Source organism: Leptidea sinapis, chromosome 1 (genome assembly GCF_905404315.1).
Source record: "Leptidea sinapis chromosome 1, ilLepSina1.1, whole genome shotgun sequence".
NCBI lineage: Eukaryota > Metazoa > Arthropoda > Insecta > Lepidoptera > Pieridae > Leptidea > Leptidea sinapis.
In genome coordinates this window covers 24895229-24915786 of record NC_066265.1, presented here as the reverse complement: position 1 = coordinate 24915786, position 20558 = coordinate 24895229, and the positions used below count along the sequence as shown (strand labels likewise).

The following is a 20558-nucleotide window of genomic DNA, read 5'->3' as shown; positions in this document are numbered from 1 at the left end:
GACCAAGAAGAACCAAGGCTTTCACGCTCTAATATGGACGACGAATCAGACAACGAGGAAAGTCATTTGCGTGTTATTATACTGTGGTGCCAGCAGAGTAGAATAGCACTAATATGGTTATGTGAATATGATAAGTTAATCCGGCCATATTGAGAATGCTTCATAGTTATTATATTATTACATGAATAAATAATAAATAAAAGTAAATAACTTTTTTATCAAATTGTTTATTCTCAAAGAGTTAACGTATAAAATTATTTTGCCACGGAACGCTGCCTTCACTTGCAAAATATTCCATGTACTCTTCTCTGACTTTTTTTGCGGCAATCGAAGTATTACCAAGATTTCTTCGTTGCAAATTAACTATCGCTGAATTCATTGTATCATATCCTTGGGTTATTGACCCGTCATCAACATTTTCTACGTCGAAGCATTCTTGTTGACAGTAAGAACTTTCTGAAGTCTTCATTACATAATTATGTAAAGCACAACTGGCCATCACGACAGACTCTATTCTTTTCGGATCAAGACTAATTATTGTGTAAATTTTTAAATCGAGATGCCACGATCCCAAACGCATTTTCGACAATGCGCCTTGCTTGTAATTTAGAATTCTGGTTTTATTTGTGGTCAAGTCTGCTTGTCGAAATGGCTTAGTTAAATCTGTTCTAAGTGGAAACGCATCGTCAGCCACAAACACATAAGGCAACTTTTTGGTGCTATTTGCGACAACTGTTTCGGTTGGAATACACAACTGATTATTATCAAATTTTTCAAAAAACTTAGTGTTTGTGAGTACGCCACCATCTGAAATTCTTCCATTTGTTCCAAAATCACATAAAAGAAATCGATAATTTCCATCAACGATTGCCAATAACACCATGCTATGATGGTTTTTATAGTTGATATATTTATAGTTGATAGAAGAAAAATTGCTATATGCTTTCCATCCATCGCGCCAAGACAGTGCGGAAAGTTCCATCTCTTTTCGAACACTTTGGCCACATCCTTCCATTCTTCTTTCGAGCGTGGGAACTGTAAAAATATTAATTGTTTCAGGAAATTGAAAGTGAAGCATCTCCAGCCGCCCAGTCAACTCCACAGTCACCTCCAGCCACGCAGTCAACTCAACAGTCACCTCCAGCCACACAAACAACTTCACACTCAACTCCCGATACTCGTTCAATTACAAACACATTGTTTAATAGGAGTCGGCCAAAAAGGAATGCAAATGAAAACCTAACTACTCAAGTTTTACAGTCTGTTCAAAACCATTTTAAAAGGCCTGCAATTACTAATGATCGATTTGATAATAATGGAGCAAACGTCGCAGCTAAGCTGAGAGACCTCACAAAACATCAACGTATTTTGGCCGAAAAAATAATTAACGAAACATTATTTCTGGCAGAGATGGAAAATTTGACTATTTCACACCAAGTGATGGATTCCACCAGTGTGCGTTTTAATAATTATGGTAACAACGTTCCCAGCCCCGTTGCACATACTCCCAGCCCTGTAGGAAACAATGCTAGCCCAGTACCTTATCAGAATTCAAATTATGATTTCCAAACACATCCAGGCTCCCAGACAATTCTCCAAACCCCAATAATGCAAACTTCTCAACAAGATCAGTCCCAAGTGCAAAATTCAGCGGCTACTTTTTGTCTAATTTTACTTAATGTATTATCCACCATCATTATAAGTACAAATTAATAAACATTACATTCAAAGTAATTAGTAGTTTTTTATTTCTTACCTTAAAATAGGCTTTGCGGAACCTTATATATTGCTTCACAGGTTTCCGGTATTATGCGACCCAAGGCTTGAGATGAAATGATGCTAGAGAATTTTAAATCTTCATAATTTCTTCCTGTTGATAAAAACCTCAAAGTAGCTACAAGCCTGTCGTGGGGTGGAATAGCATTTCTCATAATAGTGTGTTGCTTCTCGATAATTGGTGCTACCAAGTTCAATAGATGTAAGTACGTATTGTGATCCATTCTTAGAAAATTATGCCAGTCTTTTGGAAAAAGCTTTAATTCCGCCAACAAATTGACATGAGAATGAACTCTTATTTTCATTAGCCATTCTTTACACCAGATGCTACGATTTTTCCGCTTCACTTTTTTTTCCTTCAGGGTGAATATTAATCCAATAATTGCTAAATCGTCGTCCGTCGAAGCCATCACAGACACGTGTGCGTCGGCGCCGCTTATTGTACCGTCTGATCGCAACGATATCTCGTAGCGTGTATAGCTTGTATGCCAGCTACGATAAACTGCACCGTTCGAACTGTACAGTCTGATCTTAACGATTTCTCGTAGCGTATATGGCCACCATTATACACAAACTAGCTGACCCAGCAAACGTTGTATTGCCGATATTAAAAGTGCGATACAAAAGTAGCTGTTAATCGTAGATGGGTGAAAATTTGAAGTTGTATGTATTTTTTAATGCTGAAACAAATTTAAAAATATGTCTAAAAATTAAAAAAAATTGAAAATGGATGAAAAATCCCAATACGCACTAAAAATTTCATGAGAATCGGTCAAGCCGTTTCGGAAATGAACTCCTCCACCATGACACGAGAATTTTATATATTAGATTATCTTGCTCAAACTAGGCATAGCCTGTACTATGGCACAAGACAACGATATATTTAATACAATATACTTACTTATAACATAATATTGAAACACTTCTTACACAAATTATTGGTATGTCCTATAAAGCATTCTAGTCCAAGAGCGCGTTGAAAGATCCCAATGACCGCGGTATAGGTGTCATAACTCGGGCAACAATGCAGTGAAGCGAAACCACGAAAATCTTATCATTTCGTGGGCGAAGATTATTGCACGTATACGACGCAATTGCTCATGAAGATCTGGAGCATCAACGTCTCCTCGTAAAATACGACACATAATTTTTAGCTGGTCGCATGTCCACCTGACCTCCAAGGAATTGAAACCTAGGGTTGGATGCATGAAAGGATAATAGCCAAAAGAAGGTAATTATAATCATAAGCCAGAAGACGTCCACCTCTGGACAAAGGCCTCCCCCCAAGAATTTCACGACGATCGGTCCTGCGCTGCCCTCATCCAACGTATTCCGGCGATCTTAACCAGATCGTCGGTCCATCTTGTGGTGGCCTACCAACACTGCGTCTTCCGGTACGTGGTCGCCATTCGAGGAATTTACTACCCCAACGGCCACCTGTCCGTCGAACTATGTACCCTTCCCACTGCCACTTCAGTTTCGTAATCACTTGGACTATGTCGGTAACTTTGGGTCTCATACGGATCTCCTCATTTCTGATTCGATCTCGCAAGAAAACTCCGAGCATAGCCCTCACCATTGCCCTCTGAGCGACCATGAGCTTTCTCATAAGGTCCATAGATAGCGACCACGTCTGCGTACCGTAAGTCATGAGTGATGTCTTACGGTAACACACATTATAATATGAACAAACAACTATTATGTGTATCACTCCGGCTGGGTATAAAATTATATGAACCACTTCAATTATGCATGCTGTTGGGTGTCACGGGCTATCCTGCCTAAAATCGGCAATTTGATCAGTGGTCACGCCAGCATTAATGAAGTCATCCACAGGTCCTTTGCCGCTCTTAATATACTAGCTATTTTAGAGCCAAATGATTATCCGTTGCGATGGCAATCGTTCTGATTGAATAAATGGCTTAGGCACGGATCGCTGTGTGGGACGTGACTTTCGTCGACATTTTGACTGCTTCTTCAGTTGGTGCTGGGTCTGCTGCTTCGACTGCCGAAGACAGCAAATGTCACAAATAATATGTCGGTGTCAGTGAGTCTTACAACTTTTTGCCGTTTGGTGTTAAGATACAAGGCCCGTGGACCCAGAAGTGCGGAGAATGTACAAAGTAGTATCTATATAACAAACATATGCACTCACAAAGGTAAAAAAAAAGTGTGTGTGTACTTATGTATGCACGCAAGAAGTTATACTTCTATGGCCTAACGAACGTGCTACGTTTTTAGAAAGAACCATTTCGTAAAAAAATAGCAAAGATGGCTTTGACAATTAATTATTAAATAATGAATACGGCTGTTTAGACTTGAACCATTGGGCTTGAATAATGGACGAAAAAACCATAAAACAAAACGAATGACGCAGATGTCAGAAAATTTTAGGAACCAACCTGTTAAAATTTTATTGTTATAATTTCACTCTCTTCGTTTTTTCATAACGCGCCTAAAGAGGTATTACTTCAATTATAATATAGTTATTATACTCACAAAAAACCTTATGCAGTATACTGCCATAATGAAATAATACAAAAAGGCATTCGTGATTTAAATATAAAATGACATAAAATAAGTTGACATCAGCTCATTATAAGAAGTAGGAAACTGACGTCACAAGTCAGGAATGGTAACGTTAACAACGCCGGTAGCACAATAGAGTTTTGTTATATGATATTTCATTTTGAAATTCAAATATTCGTATGTATGATAAATTTCATGACTTTAGGGACATCCCTAGGTGTAATGAGGATGTTATTGTACCATTCTGTCCCGTAACAAAAAGGGACACATCTAATAAAAATTCACATGCAAAAACAGAATAAAAATTGTTGTGTAAAATTTTAAAACATGAGTAATATGAGATAAAAGATAAAAGAAACATGATATATTTTATAAGTACTCTTTTGCAACAAAAGCGGGCACTTAGATAATGAACCTATTTCACTAGCATCTTCAGATTATTTCATAATTTTAAGTAGCTTGTATCATCATAATACATTAAAATGTATGTAAAGAACTCAATCAGCAAAAAGTACTTTCTGCTAATTTCCTTCTTGTCAATCTCTGCATGACATTGTCGCTGGTAAGTAAGAATTCTACGATACTCTGCATTTTTACACAATATATAAAAAAGGCATTAATTTGTGCGTCTGTGATACAGCGCCATGACAGCCTTAACACCATCATAAGGGCGTTGTTTTATAGAACACGCAGGGCGTTATATGCCTAGAGCATCTACCCACAGTCCACCGATATAGAATGATTGGAAGAATTATATAAAAATCATAGATTTTATATCAGATATCAGACATTTAAGGAGTATGGGGCGGTAACACCAGATAAATTAAACCAAATTCACTGCACCCGAACAAATCTCGCTTAATAGCTATATTTGCCCGTTACATTGACTACAGCAAACCCGACCAGGAACACCTTGTACCAAACAGTATCTAGAAACTGCGTCTATCTATGCTTTCCTTCGAGCATAATATGACATCGATCCTGCATGAGGAAAACCTCTTAAGGACCCCTTGGTTCCCTTGTTTGGAAACCATTCTGCAAAAATTAATGAATGAAATAATTCGCAGAATACCTCCCTTACCATTCTTACACAAACTGCCCATTGTATTCTAGTGAGAACTCAAATAATTGCCAAAAACAAACTAATCACACTTTAGCATCCAGCTCGAGAGACTAGTCTAAAACTACTCAGCTGATTTGAGTTGAGCAGTATGCACCTATAAATACAATGATTCAGTACAATATAATTTGAGTCATATAAATAAAATCGAATTTGAAAATTTCATATTCTTCTGTCACATGATTCCATAACACTTTTTTTTTCATTTGGGTACAAAAAACTAGGCCAGGTCAGCTAGTAATGTATTATAATTCACAAAGTATTTGACAAAAATAGTCGAGTGATAACCAAAAGTGTACCACATTAATAAAATATAATATTATTATGCTTGGAATGCTGCCAAAAACTCTTGAAAGGGGTACAAATGCCTTATAAGTAAGAAATCAGCTAGACACGAATTCAGAGTATCTAGTAAGTATCATATTCTGCACTAATGAAATTCTTGACTTTAATTTATTCTTTACCGAGTATTCCGTTCTGATAAAATAACAAAAACATAAGCTTCTAAGAAATCAATATAATATATTATTACAAGCTTTTATTAGCTTCACCCGTATGAGACAGGTTGCTTTCAAACTTCGTAGATTTATCAAGGACCGATGACAATACATCTTCTAATATATAAAATTCTCGTGTCACGGTTTTTGTTACCAAACTCCTCCGAAACGGCTGAACCGATTTGTATAAAATTTGTGTGCAAATCGGGTAGGGCTGAGAATCGGCCAACATCTATTTTTCATACTCCTAAATGAGAAGGGTGACCCTAAATATATATTTTTTAATTTTGTGACGAATTTTTTTATTTTTATTTTATTATGATTCAACATTAAAAATACATACAACTTCAAATTTTTGCCATCCTAAGGTATACAACTATTTTTTATCACGTTTATTATATTATTCTGTTCCATCCACAGAACCATGATAGGGTTGCAAGATGGCAATCGAATACAATCATTGTGGTACGATATACTTGGTAGGTCTGAGAATCGGCTGTATCTATCTTTTATACCCCAAAAATTTTAATTGTTGAATTTTTATTACTTTATATAGCAATACAATGTTTGCTGGGTCAGCTAGTTAATTTGATAAAATTATTACATTTTTCAATTTGCAAAATAAGATTTTTGTTTCTTATATAATTTTCATCTATATAAGGCAGGAATTGATTTTAATTTTTTCTCTATTTTTTTCTCTATTTTTTTTGTTCGGTTTTCTATAAAAAGTGTTACTTAGTTTTCTAACTACTAATGTTCAGGATTGAACATCGCGCCATTGCCAATGACGTGAAGACGGCAGCGAGACAGCGCAATACGGACACCTATCGTGAACAACTTCAACCCATTACGACGGAACTCTGGCGCAAGGCGCACGTACCTTTCTATTAAAATATAACCTTTTGTAAAGATATCAACTAGTTGTAAAACCATTGAAATTATATATTTATAAAGAATTTGTGCACGTTTTACTCATTCGTTCACAGATAATGTTATTAAATACTACAATAATTACAAAGCAGTTATACGTCTAGATAGACTATGACAGCTGTGACAGCGTTGAAAAAAATTGAGTTTAAAACTAACCTCTATTTTGAGCAATTCACGCACACTAACACAAAGTGTGATACAAATCGCGAGTGTAAAACGTAGCTTGTCACGCACACTAAACTAATATTCCTGGCCTGTTTTTATCGGTTGTCTAACAGCAAGAAACTCTGTCTATACATATAAATTATTGAAGACTAACTTCTTTTGTACATTTCTATTAGCTTCTTATTATTTTAGAATTTTGAAGCGATGTTTCGTATAGAAGACGAAAATATGTTAAATTAAACTGGAGTGTGTAGAGAAAAACAAACTGACGATGAAGTGATTTTAAACAGGAGCAATTTTTCCTTTGGTACAAAACTACAAATAGTTTATTTAATAGAGAGACGTTCTCAAACCGATACATTATTTATAGTGACACTTTTTTTATTTACGATAGCCCTCAGTTGAATGGTTGAGTAATTCGAAAACGCTAGAAGGGTTTCCATTTTTACGATTTTCCGCTCGTATTACGTTGTTATCGTTCAGTTTTATAGTATTCAATTGAATTTTATATATATTTCTATGGATAATTAAATATAAACGATGATTTTATTATATTTCTTACGGAATATGACATGATACTCTGTTGTCCAAAGAGAAGTCATTAATGCTTAATTGTTCTACGGAATGGCATCCAATCCTAAATGATTTTCTTAAATAAAAGTTACACTAAGACCTTATAGCATGGGATTTCTGCCAGTAAGTCCAGTCCTTCAATACCGGACTAGCCAATTTGGAAATAAGCAGAAACGAAAAGACAGAGACAGAATTTAGAAGGTAAAAATTCCGTTTTTCGATAGTATTCGTTTAGTGTGCGTGACGAGCTACGTCTTACACTCGCGATTTGTATGACACTTTGTGTTAGTGTGCGTGACTTGTTCAAAATAGAGGTTAGTTTTGAAGTCTATTTTTTTTATGTTTTCACAGCTGTCATAGTCTATCTAGACGTTTAACGGCCATTCCCAATATTATTCAGTCTATCTTTGGTTGTGGCCTACTTGGGATAAAAAATCTTAACTATCGTTGGCTTTTCTGTCCCAATTAACTTATCGACGATAACTCATCTTATCCGTCTTACACGCTGTCTATCAATGGGAACAACGTATATCTTACCAGGGATAGAATTTTGTATGGAAATTGAAACATTGGACTGGTGATTAGACATACGGGTATATTGGGACAACTTTATATTCTTCTTCTTCTTAGTCGGACACTTTTGTCAGAGTGGTCGTGGTTGCGCTGACGAGGTACATGGTGGGGTATTCGGTGGGTCAATATCCTTTCTGAGGGTAGATCTGGCGATGTGCTTCTATTTCTGACGGCTAGGGGCGTTGCGAGTACACTGGACTATGGTGGACTCAGTAGCCTTTGCGATGGCGTCTATCCAGCGGGTTGGCGATCGACCACGTGCTCTCTTGCCTTCCACCTGGCCCTGAACTACCAGTCTCTCCATCGAGTTCTCATTTCTAGAGACGTGACCAAAGAACTTCAGTATTTTTAGTTGCACAATTGACGATAGTCTGTCTTTAATACGAAGCAGCACCACATCTCTAATGCATCGGTTTTACGGCGGTCCTGCAGTCTCAGAGACCAAGTTTCGGCTCCATAAAGAAAGATTGGAAACACAAGGCATTTCATCAATCTGACTTTTGTCTTCTTGGTAATCCTCCTGTCCCTCCAAATCTTTCCCAGTTGTTCCACTGCAGACCTGGTGATGGCGCACCGTCGTCTGATCTCGTCGTCACATCCTCCAGTACTTGATATAGTAGAACCAAGATAAATATAGTTCTGTACCACTTCACAGTTGGCTATATAGGGTACGTTGGTTCCAATTTATTCGGCCCAGTCTACTATCATCACCTTCGTCTTTTCTCGGTTAATAGTAAGTCCGAATTGGAGACTGGTACTTCCTAGACGGTTTAAAATTTTTTCCATATCTTCTCTAGTCTGTGCGAGAAGGGTAGTATCATCAGCGTATCTGAGGTTATTTATCACGCGTCCTCCAACAGATATTCCTTTGTTCCAATCTTCCAAGACAATGCGCATAATATACTCTGTGTACATGTTAAAGAGTAATGGCGATAAGATGCATCCTTGTCGTACACCGGCTACAGTCTTGAATTCGCTTGAAAGGGTTATCATCCACTCGTACCGCTGCAGTACCGTGTTCATACAACCTCCTCAACAGAACTATTAAATGGGTTGGTACACCCATTTCTGCAAGTATCTTCCAGAGGTGTGTCCATATGACCGTGTCAAATGCTTTGTGAAAGTCCACAAAGCAGATGTAAAGGGTTGTATTGAATTCTTTGGCCTTCTCAATAATCTGAAGCAGTATAAGAATTTGTTCACGAGTGCCTCTTCCCTTAACCAATCCGGCTTGCTCGGGTGTAATCTGCCTTGAGAGATAGGCCGACAGCCTTGTATTAATTATGTGGAGCATCACCTTACTTGCATGAGATATCAAGGATATGAGTCGGTAGTTGGTGCATTTCTTGGTGGACCCTTTTTTGTGCAGTGGAATGAAAATGGATTTTGACCAATCGTCAGGCCATATTCCAGTCTCCCATATTTTACAGCAGATAGTATATAAAATATCAACTCCAGGTTCTCCCATCGTTTTGAGGACTTCTATCGGGATCTCATCACAACCTATGGCTTTATTTCATTTGAGGTGTGTAATTGCTGCTCGTACTTCATCCTGCATGATGTCGGGTTCACGGTCAAGAATGTTGTGTGGAGAACATGTGAAGCTTAGTACCAAATTGTTGGAAAATAGTTATTGACGATATTCCTTCCACACATTCACGATATCCTTTATCTCCGTAACCGTATTCCCAACGGAGTCCTCAACAGCCCACGTCTTAGGCTTAAGTTGGCGTGTTATGTATCGCACCTTATCATGCAGATCTTTGGTATGATATTTGTCGGAGTGCTGTTCCAGTTCATGATATATCTTACTCAGATGGTTATTGCGGTCACGTCGGCAAGCAGCTTGTATGATAGCTGACTTGGCATTTAGCTTCGTAATGCTAGCACCACTGGCTTTAAGTTTTAAGCGCTCTTCAACCAAATGCCAGGTTTCTTCCGTTATCCAATGTTGTCGTTTTGGTAAGATGGTTTTCGGTTGTGACTCTGCAATCGCCTCCACAATATATGTTTTTGCCGAGATCCACAAGTAGTTAGAGTAATTGTTTCCGATACCTGCTCTCCATGTGGCATGTCTGTTCTGTATCGAGGTGGTTAGTGACTTTGGATCTTTCACCTCCATTCTTCTAGCCATTTTAATTTGTTTTGCTCTTTGCAATTTCAATCGCAGGTTTCCAATGAGCAGTTGATGGTCGGAATGATAATCAGCATCGGGAAGGGTATGTGTATTGGCAATTGAACTTTTCCATCTGGTTCTCACTAATATGTAATCTATCTGATTGCGGTGTTTGCCATCAGGGGAGGTCCAGGTATATAGGCGTCTAGGATGGTGTTTGAACATCGTGTTTGCAATGGCCATGCTGTTATCGGCTGCAAACTCTATGAGTCGTTCACCCCTTGGGTTACGAACACCATGGCCATAGTTCCCAACAATATGTCGTATGCCCGTATTCATTGTGGTGTTTCCCACCTTGGCGTTAAAGTCCCCAATGATGATTAATAGCTCTCTTTTAGGGATCTTAGCTATAGAAGACTCAAGTTGACAATAGAAGTCTTCTACTTCTTCATCTTTGGCAGAACTTGTGGGAGCATAGACTTGAATTATGTTGAGTGGGGTCGGTGATGCGCTAAGTTTAATGGAAATTATTCTATCATTAATAGGGTGGTATCCAAGCACCGAGTTTTTCCATAATTTAGGGATCGCAATAGCCACACCCGAAAAGCTACTTTTATCGTTGCTGGAGAAATAGATGGTATGTTTCTCTGAGTAAAAGTGGCCGCTATCTTTCCAATGTGTCTCACTGATTCCCGTGATAGTGAGTTTGCATCGCTCAAGTTCTTGTTCCAGAATATGAAGCTTTCCATCTTCAAGAAGCCCTCGAACGTTCCATAGCATTTTTTCCATAGTATGCCTGGTTGCCTGCATCCTGATGGCCGGTAACCCATTTCACACCCTCAGCCCCGGAAAACTCAGGGCGCCGGTCACTACACGGGTTGCTAGGCGGTCTTACTCTGTCTTTAAACATACTCATCATTGCAACTCTCATGGGATAAATAATGTAGTAGGTTCCCGTTACTTTCTACATCGCGGTACTATAACCTCAGTGGCTATAGTATTCCAAGAGGGAACCGGTTCAGAACATATGGTTCTTTCGCTTCACTTCGGTACTGATGGTTACCGCTGCCCTCCATCAGGATCCAGGTTCTACGCCCCTGTAGCTTGCCTCCTCCGCTGGTTAGTCCGTACCGACAACTGTTGTCTCCGCATTCACCACCATTGAGGTCTTCACCCGTAACCCTGGGCACGGGTTCTGCGTTATACGCCGCAGTACTGGGTCCCTGCTGAACTCCGCCATCTACACACTCCGGCTTGCTGAAGTGAAAGATGCCCGCGACATGGACGCGCCAGACAGGACTTGCCCAAGTGAAGAGTAGAGAAGGTGGCTCTACTCTCCCAGGGGCCGGGTTAATGGACGTGTATAATGCCACGCCCATGGGCTTTAGATTATTGACACCTAATTACTAACAGAAGAAGGTAGCAGTTGAAGGTAGTATCTGTAGATAGTATATTGAGAACGGCCGTTACTGATCTAAATTAAATTTATAGATAGATACAATGATTATTCGATCAAAAAAGTTTTTCTATATTAATCCTATCCAAAGCTCTAAAACTAGACTAACTACACTTTGAGTAACCTGGAAAGATATTTACGTAATTACTGTTTAAATAGCAGCGTTTTTTCATAAATATATTCAAAGTCCCAAACCTACAGTGAACCCTTCGTTAATTATGCGATGTTTTAATTCAATTACTTAGGTGGTCCCTAATTAGGAGACCGCACCAGAGCATGCCAAGCGTGATTTACTGAAACAAAACGCCACAATAGAAAAAATACACAATAGTTGCCTATTTACGTACAATTTGGCTCACAGAGTTCGCATGTTTTGTACAGTTCAGGACTTTTATCGCAATTAGTACAGCTATTGTTATTATTAGCTGATATGTATTAGAACGACACGTACTTTGATTACCTTTAGTTTGTTTTACGCTCATAAAACACGAATGTTCCTGCCGCCGAATTCCACCTTCGCACGACACGCCACAAGTTAGGATATCATCCCCACCATCTAGATGTTTCGCGGTCCTCCACAGTGCGGTTTTCAAGGAGCTTTCATCCACGTACTACAAAGCTGTGGAATAAGCTTCCTTATGCGGTGTTTCCGCGACGATACGACATGGGTACCTTCAAAAAAAGCGCATACTCCTTCCTTAAAGGCCGGCAACCCTCCTGTGATTCCTCTGGTGTTGCAAGAGATTGTGGGCGGCGGTGATCACTGAACACCAGGTGACCCGTACGCTCGTTTGTCCTCCTATTCCATAAAAAAAATGTAAACAAAGCTTAATTAGCTAAATAATTTTGACAAACAATATTATATACTATACCACAATTTAATTTTTTGAATTAGTTACTCGCCCCGACTTCGTCATGAGAAGTAAATAATATTGGACCTTGCCATTTTTAACAGCAAAGTGCATACCTACAGCAGCAATAATTTTTATCTACACAAATTAACAAAATATGTGAATGATGCGGGTCTCGAAATCGCGATCTCTCGCGTTGCGTTCGAGCGACGTATCGTTGATAAATCCTGTAATTCTTATTCAACGCTCAGGTTGTGGATTCATCTACAGGATCTATTTTACAGTTGATAACCTGATCAACCCCAATATTTGGATATTGGGAAATTGACTTGAGAGGTCGCGGGTTCGAGTGCCGCATCGTTCATAAATTTTGTTTTCAAATTTAATTTGTGTAATTAATCCCAGAAGTGAAGGTTATCACTTTAAAAAAAATACAAATTGTTTAGATTTTTATCTATATTTTATTATCACTGTAATTTACAAAGGGGTTTCTAATACATATTATTCCTACGAGGGTGATCTTTTTAGGATCGAGGCGAAGTATAAAATATATCGCGACGGGTATTAATATGGGTGAAGATGGGTGAAGCACCCGCCCATGGACTTTGGTAACACCAGAGCTTAAAAATGTGGTGACCTTCAAGTTTGGAGTATACTCTATGCTTTTTCTTATTTTCCTCTTAGCTGAAGAATTTAGTTTAGATTGAAGATCAAAAGTTATTTGAAAACACTTCAATTACTTTATTTCTTGGAGATGAAACTAAGCTTCCTTGACACCGAAAGTCTAAGATTGCAAGTAAAAATATAAAAAAAAAAATATGAGGTGGTAGCAACATGGTTAAGAACTGATGAAGAAGGCAGAGGTACATCCAATATTGGAGCACCCAAAGGTGATCATGATGGTAATTATTCTATTGTTTTATTTATGTTTTTGTTTTAATTTATTAACTAGCTGACCTGGCAAACGTTGTTTTGCCATATAAATTATATAATATGTAAACCTTCCTTGAGCTTCATCGAATCTATTACAAATGATTTCATTGAGATTGGTCGAATAGTTTAGGAGTTATTAGGGAACATACAAACATACATTCTCTTTTATATATTTTTAATTAAATGTTTTGTGAAGTGTGATTTTTCGAGGTGATTTTTTCTAAATGCGGCAATATGTTCCTTTACAATGAGTATTGCTGTCGGAGCTGTCGAAATTATCATTGCATTGAAGTTTGACAACTCTGGTCATGTACGTCGAAGCGTTACTACGCGACAGTACTAAGGTACTAATCATGTCATCATATCACTGTATATAGAGGTAATAATAACTGATAAAACGATTTTCCAATAATTGTTGCAAATGGACGATGGAAAGCCCCTTACTGCTTACGATACCAAAAGTCCAGATAATGTTCAGTCAAAGACACAACTTCATATCTATCTTAATAAAGCGGGATTCAAAAAGAAAATATTATTTTATTTATCCAGTTATTCCACCGCAGCTAAAACATTTTCTGTTTCATATTTCATCTTACATCACAAGACAGTAAAGATCACAGTAATTGAGAGGCGTTTTATTAAAGTTTTCATTTCAGTGAATATGGAGGCATATTTAAGGTGAAAGTGATTTATTAGGCTTTATTACGTTCCCGGGTCTGACTTGAATAGCGATCTCCTGTCGACTTACGGGGCCTCTTATTTTATACTCATTTATGTGATCTACAACCATTATGATGGATTTAAAGCTAATATATTTACTCTTTATAATAGCTTCATCTATATCTGTGAAACAGATTATTATTTACACTATAAAGACACCCGATGTATTTAGAAAATTGCACCCATATGAAGACCCGATGACATATCAATATTTTCATAACTTTGGTATTGTTACCAGGATTACCAGGATAAATTTCTTTGCAGTCAGTGATATAGCCAAAAGATTTGATGCGAATATGATTTCCTTCTAACAGTGCTCTTGTAATGGTGTTCGCAGATTAAAATAGAAGATAATAAATACTTTACAATATACGCTTTGATAGGAGGCCAATTTAAAAAGTAGAAAATAATTCACTGGATTGATAAAAAAAATAAGTGTCATCGGTGAAGGAAATGGCACTAAAACAAGCTCTTCATATTTAATTATTTTTTGTGTTTCACTAATGCGTGCTTTTTTAATTTTTTACTTATATTTTGGTATATAACCTAGTGTAGACTTTCTGTCGAGGGCTTGAAATTTATTATAGAAATCAAACAAATTATAAATATTTCCTTTTAAGTTCTTATAAGTTCTTGTATTACAACAAAAATTTATATGAATGCAATGCAAGTCTTGCACTAAATTAAGTTTAACTAAAGGTTTAGTTGTAAAAGTTTTAACGTAAAATTCATTTCATCCCTGTTTCGGGTCCTTTAATAATCTATATATATAAAAGAGAATGTATGTTTTGTATGTTCCCTAATAACTCCTAAACTATTCGATCTCAATGAAATCTTTTGTAATAGATTCGTTGAAGCTCAAGGAGGGTTTACATATACATTCATATATATTGATAGGTATTTCTGCAGGTAAAAACGCACATATTTGCTCTACTTTTAAAATAATATTTGATATTTAAAACCTTACCATTTAATGCCAGTGTTTCGGAAGTACATCTTAAAAAGATAATAATTACTACTATCCAGTACAATACTTACAAAAGTCGGGTCATGTTCTTCTATTGCGAGCAAGTCTTAAGCTCGTACCAGATTTAAAGAATAATTTAAGAGAAAAACGTGAACTAAAAAAGTTAACTTCGTTTTCTACTTTTATCTCATTTTAACCTGCAAGCGTAGATGATTATTTATACAGAGAAACACGCCAAAAACATTTGATCTATATATTATTATAATTTTAACAACAGTGGTTTCATTTAACTTTGCTTTAATAACATAGGTTTTAAGTATCTTTTTGTATGACATTTCAATTCAAATTATTAAAGAGAGTACTGTCTTTTATTAACGAGTACATAATATGATGCTTTATAGCTTAGTTATAGTTATCTATCTTAATAACCTCAGTTTTATTAAAACTCTCGATTTTCATAAAATACTGAGGTAATTAAATTGAGAAGCCGGTGAAGAAGCACAAAAAAAAAGTGGTAGAACTAATAAAATTTACAAGAATCTATATATATATGCGACAATAATGATTATGTGTTCAGAACTAAAACTTGCACTCACGAATATATATAGTGTGTGACATAATCTCAGCTCCGCCAAAATTGGCCTTTATGTAACCAATGTACAATGTATCCAGCAGATTCTGAGATTCTTACCATGACGTAGATCTATCAAATAAATTAGAAGGCCCACTACGCCTTCCGATATGTAGCCACAACTTCAGAACGAAGTTCATGGTAAAATATTTTTTCGAAAAGCTTTCTTTAATCTTATAAGTGTCAAAACCAAGCGCTGTTTGCACTAGTTTGGTCCACATTTGGCAGTTTCAATTAAATAGCGAAAGTAATAAATAGGTTACAAATGAATTAGAACACCTTAATTAGCGCTACATTGAAAGTCCAGAAGTAGTTGACCCAAATCACCGGCAACATCTCACTCCATATTAGATTGACTCTCTTAGTACGTGGCTATTTGTCTATTTTCTTCTACTCACGAGGTAAAAGCATTTTTCAATTTGTTACGTGTGCGACCGCAGTCCTCCATTTTCTACTAAATACGTATTTCCTATCTACATCAAGTTTATTTTCTTTTCTCTGTCGCTGTACACCGGATTAACTTTATTCCTTTGTAATTCACTCGGATAAAAGAAAACATTGTATTCTTTCGTGATATCGTGGTTATTTATTAAATCATTTTATATAAATTACACCAGATTCATCTGAGAGTACTGAAATGGATTATTCAGTATTAACTTAAAATTAAGCACGCGTTGACATACAGCTTTTATTATTAATAAGTAGTGTTGTTTTGTTCACACAAATATTATCCTTTTTGTCTTTCCCCGAATCGTGAATACTATTGACGTAAATGTACGTTACAAAGATTGTTCTCATTTTAATCTGTAAAAAAACACTTATGTCACAGAGTAGGTATGGATACTTATGTGGATGTCAATTACATATATTTTAATAGCAAGCAACCGAGTGCTTTATTTACATATATTTTATTATAAATGATCATTGGTGGACACATTTTTTTTATGGAAAAGGAGGACAAACAAGCGTACCGATCACCTGATGTTAAGTGATCACCACCGCTCACATTCTCTTGCCACACCAGAGGAGTCACAGGAGCGTTGCCGGCCTTTAAGGAAGGTATACGCGCTTTTTTTGAAGTCGTATCGTCCGGAAAGCGTGCGCGGGACAAGGAAGTTCATTCCACAGCTTTGTAGTAGGTGACACATAAGGATTTATTTATACATTTTACCTACCATATAAAAAGTTCTATACTTAAACTTTTATCTAACTTAAAACTTTATACTTAAAAGGCTCATCTAAATATTACATTAATTAAAAATTATTTAAACTCATGTGGCAACATGAAGCACTTGGCAGCGTATACAACGATCTACGATACAACTATCTATATTACAGACAAAAGTAAACAGAAATTCTCTGGTATTACTTGTATTTCAATAAACAGTAATCATGGAAGCATAATAATATTTATCTACATCAGATACTTTGCAAGATAAACTAAATAAATGCTTCTACATTCGGATTTCAATTGGTAAGGATATATTCCAGAGTGTGCCGGTTGGCGGTGCCGCTGTAAATTGAATCATTTCAAGTGGTGCATGCAGTCATATTAGTTCAGTACATTTCTCGGCTAACCAACACGATGGGGAGAAACCGGTTAAGAGTCTCTTCAGCCGTGTGGTATCCATTGTGCATATTTAAGCTCGTTTACCACATTACTTCACTTTTATCTTGAAAAGTATTCAACTCGTAAAGATATTCAAATCATGTAGTGATTAGTGCATGCAGTCATATTAGTTCAGTACATTTCGAGGCTAACCAATGATGAGAAACCGGTTAAGAGTCTCTTCAAATCGTGCGGTACTTATTTATTTATTTCAAAATAAATAAATATTATCCATTGTGCATATTTGAGCTCGTTTACCACATTACTTCACTTTTATCTTGAAAAAGTGTACCATTCGTTAAGATTTTCAAATCATGAACATCTTGAATGTAGTGATTGGTGCATGCAGTCATATTACTTCAGTACATTCCTTGACTTTTACCACATTACTTCACTTTTATCTTGAAAAGTATTCAACTCGTAAAGATATTCATATCATGTAGTGATTAGTGCATGCAGTCATATTAGTTCAGTACATGTCGACGCTAACCAATGATGAGAAAGCGGTTGAGAGCCTCTTCAAACCCTAAAGTATCTATTGTGCATATTTAAGCTCGTTTACCACATTACTTCACTTTTTTCAAATCATTGCCTTCTTAAATGTAGTGATTGCTCCATGCAGTCATATTAGTTCAGTACATTTCTCGCCAAACCGATATGGAGAAACCGGTACCGTAGGGTATCTATTGTGCATATTTATAGTACATTTCGAGGCTAACCAATGATGAGAAACCGGTTAAGAGTCTCTTCAGACCGTAGGTGCATATTTAAGCTCGTTTACCACATTACTTCACTGTCATCTTGAAAAAGTGATCAACTCGTAAAGATTTTCAAATCATGAACATCTTAAATGCAGTGTATCTTTTTGTATACATATAGTACAGTACACTAAAGAACTAGTACATAGTTCCACAAAACTATAAGAGCACAGTTTGACTGTACTCGAAATATCAATTGTAAAGTGGAAAGCTTCGGTTAGTTATTTGACAAATTTAAATCAATACATATTATGGTAAAGCAGGTATATCTATTCACGAAAATAACTTATTTTACTTGTATATTTATAAACTGTTTTTATAACTCATAAAAAACTAAGATTACTTGATAACTCTCCACGATATTGTCTTTAGTTCATTTTGACATTGGACGTGTGTACAAAATATTATAATGATTGGTTGAGTACAAAGTAAATGCGTGAAAGCATAGTAAATATATTATATTCTCATTTATAATATTGGGCTCGATAGTTAGCTTGTCAAGTATACAGGGACTCCATTAGTAATACAGAAATAATGTATTTGTACTACTTGCCATTTGATTAATATAAATCAAATCAAACTCACTTTATTCATGTAGGTTAAGGAAACTTATGAATGTCAAAAGATTTTTTTTTCTTCTTACATTTACTATCACGTCGGAAAAGGTCGAACTTTAATGAGTTTCTTGCCACTCTTTTAAATCAACATTTACAGCTTCATAGTTTTACAAATAATTTCACACACACACAATACTCACGCCTTATTCCCGTCGGGGTAGGCAGGGACTCAATACGTCCCTAATTTGGTCGACGAATGTTCTACGAGGTTTCCCGCAACTGACTTGCCCACACACACTCACACACACACTTCACATACACACACACTCCCAACACACTCACACACACACACACACACACACATAATTACAATGACAATATATATAAAGTGATGCAACAAAAATACTCAAACGCGTAAGTCAAGAAAGTAAATGTAAATTAATACGTAAAACAAGAGTTATTAAGCACAATTATAGATGCAAAAATCCACATACACCTTTACTAAATAATTGTGACTGTAACTTCAATCTTACGAAATAAAAAATAAACTTTTTGATTCGACGCCCATTAATAATCATTTGAGCTTTAGCCTCGGTAAAGCGTATAATAATAGCTTGCTAACTGTGTTTTAAAATTTTAAATATTTTTCCAATTATGGTGATAAAGCTGACCCTCCGCTAAATGGCTTTATAAGCTAAAAGGCTTAATGGTTCGATGGACACTCAGTTTGAAATGTTTGTTTAATCACACCCTGACTTGTGGTAAATGCACAAACGCTGTATCTGTCGACTTACCAACATTGATCCCATCCATACTCTTGAACCTTTCACATAATACTGTTTATAAATATCCTCCATGTATGTTGACCCAAATTACAAATATTAAATATTTATGCGTTGTTTTGCCGTAACGTGGAAACAGACTGACATGTGTCACATATATTATTTTATATCAGTTACATTAGTCGACATTTGAATAATACTTTTAATATAGACTTATTATAAGTACAAAAAAAATGATGTTTAGCTTATTATTAAACTTGGTACCTTTTATGGTTAAAGAGTTGTTGCATTTACGCCTTTTTTCTCTTATAATCTGATCTTAGTTTTAATGTAAATCTCGTGATTATTATAAGTCAATTTATTATTTGGAAAAAAAAAAACAAAATTTTGTTGTGACATTACAAAACATTTCATATTTGATCTCATATTATAGGAGCTGTTATAATTATCGAACCGAATTAAAAATTGAGAATGTTATCAGTCGGTTACCACGTATCGTGTTTTTGGATTTTCAAGACTAGTGAAGCATTTGTAACAGAGAGTATTAATTGATGAAGTGGAAAGGCTGATGAAGACCGCTAATGGATTCGGGAACTATGGTAGCAATTACTGTCTTTATAATTATAATCAATTTGCGTATTAGCATAATTATAATATTGTTAGACGCATTTAGTGAGGATATGTCATCGTGCAAGTACTGACATACATCATGGCGGAAGGCACGAGAAGCAGTGGTCACTACGAATCGATGCACGCACACACACACACTATTTACACAGCCATTAAGCAATCTTGGGGAGACAAAACTATTGAATGCCACGCCGCGGCCGTACGCCGCCGAGACTGGTCGCTATTCGATCTTTTTGTATGTACTTAACTTAAATTAAACCTACCTCTGGGCCCAGAGGTAGGTTTAGATGTAGATTTTGTACATCTGTACAAAATGATGTACAGCCTGTACATCATTTTGTTCTATTGTCAATAGTTTTTACAGCGCACACAAAAATAGGTTTTC

The 20558-nt window shown here is 36.4% G+C and overlaps 1 protein-coding gene across 1 annotated transcript; it reads right to left on the bottom strand.

The window, feature by feature from the left end:
- Positions 1 to 241: 241 nt before the first annotated feature.
- On the bottom strand, positions 242 to 19666 carry LOC126964989 (uncharacterized). Its single transcript, XM_050808379.1, has 4 exons — positions 19556 to 19666; positions 1768 to 2224; positions 838 to 1048; positions 242 to 754 (listed from the first exon to the last, which is right to left on the bottom strand). The coding sequence occupies exons 1-4, from the start codon at positions 19572 to 19574 to the stop codon at positions 242 to 244; spliced, it is 1200 nt and encodes a 399-aa protein (XP_050664336.1). The 5' UTR covers positions 19575 to 19666.
- Positions 19667 to 20558: the final 892 nt, after the last annotated feature.

Coding starts and splice junctions, on each gene's coding strand:
- LOC126964989 (XM_050808379.1), bottom strand. Junction 1,049..1,767: donor ATATATAAGGTTCCGCAAAG/CCTATTTTAAGG, acceptor CCTGAAACAATT/AATATTTTTACAGTTCCCAC. Junction 755..837: donor AAATTATCGATTTCTTTTAT/GTGATTTTGGAA, acceptor GATAATAATCAG/TTGTGTATTCCAACCGAAAC.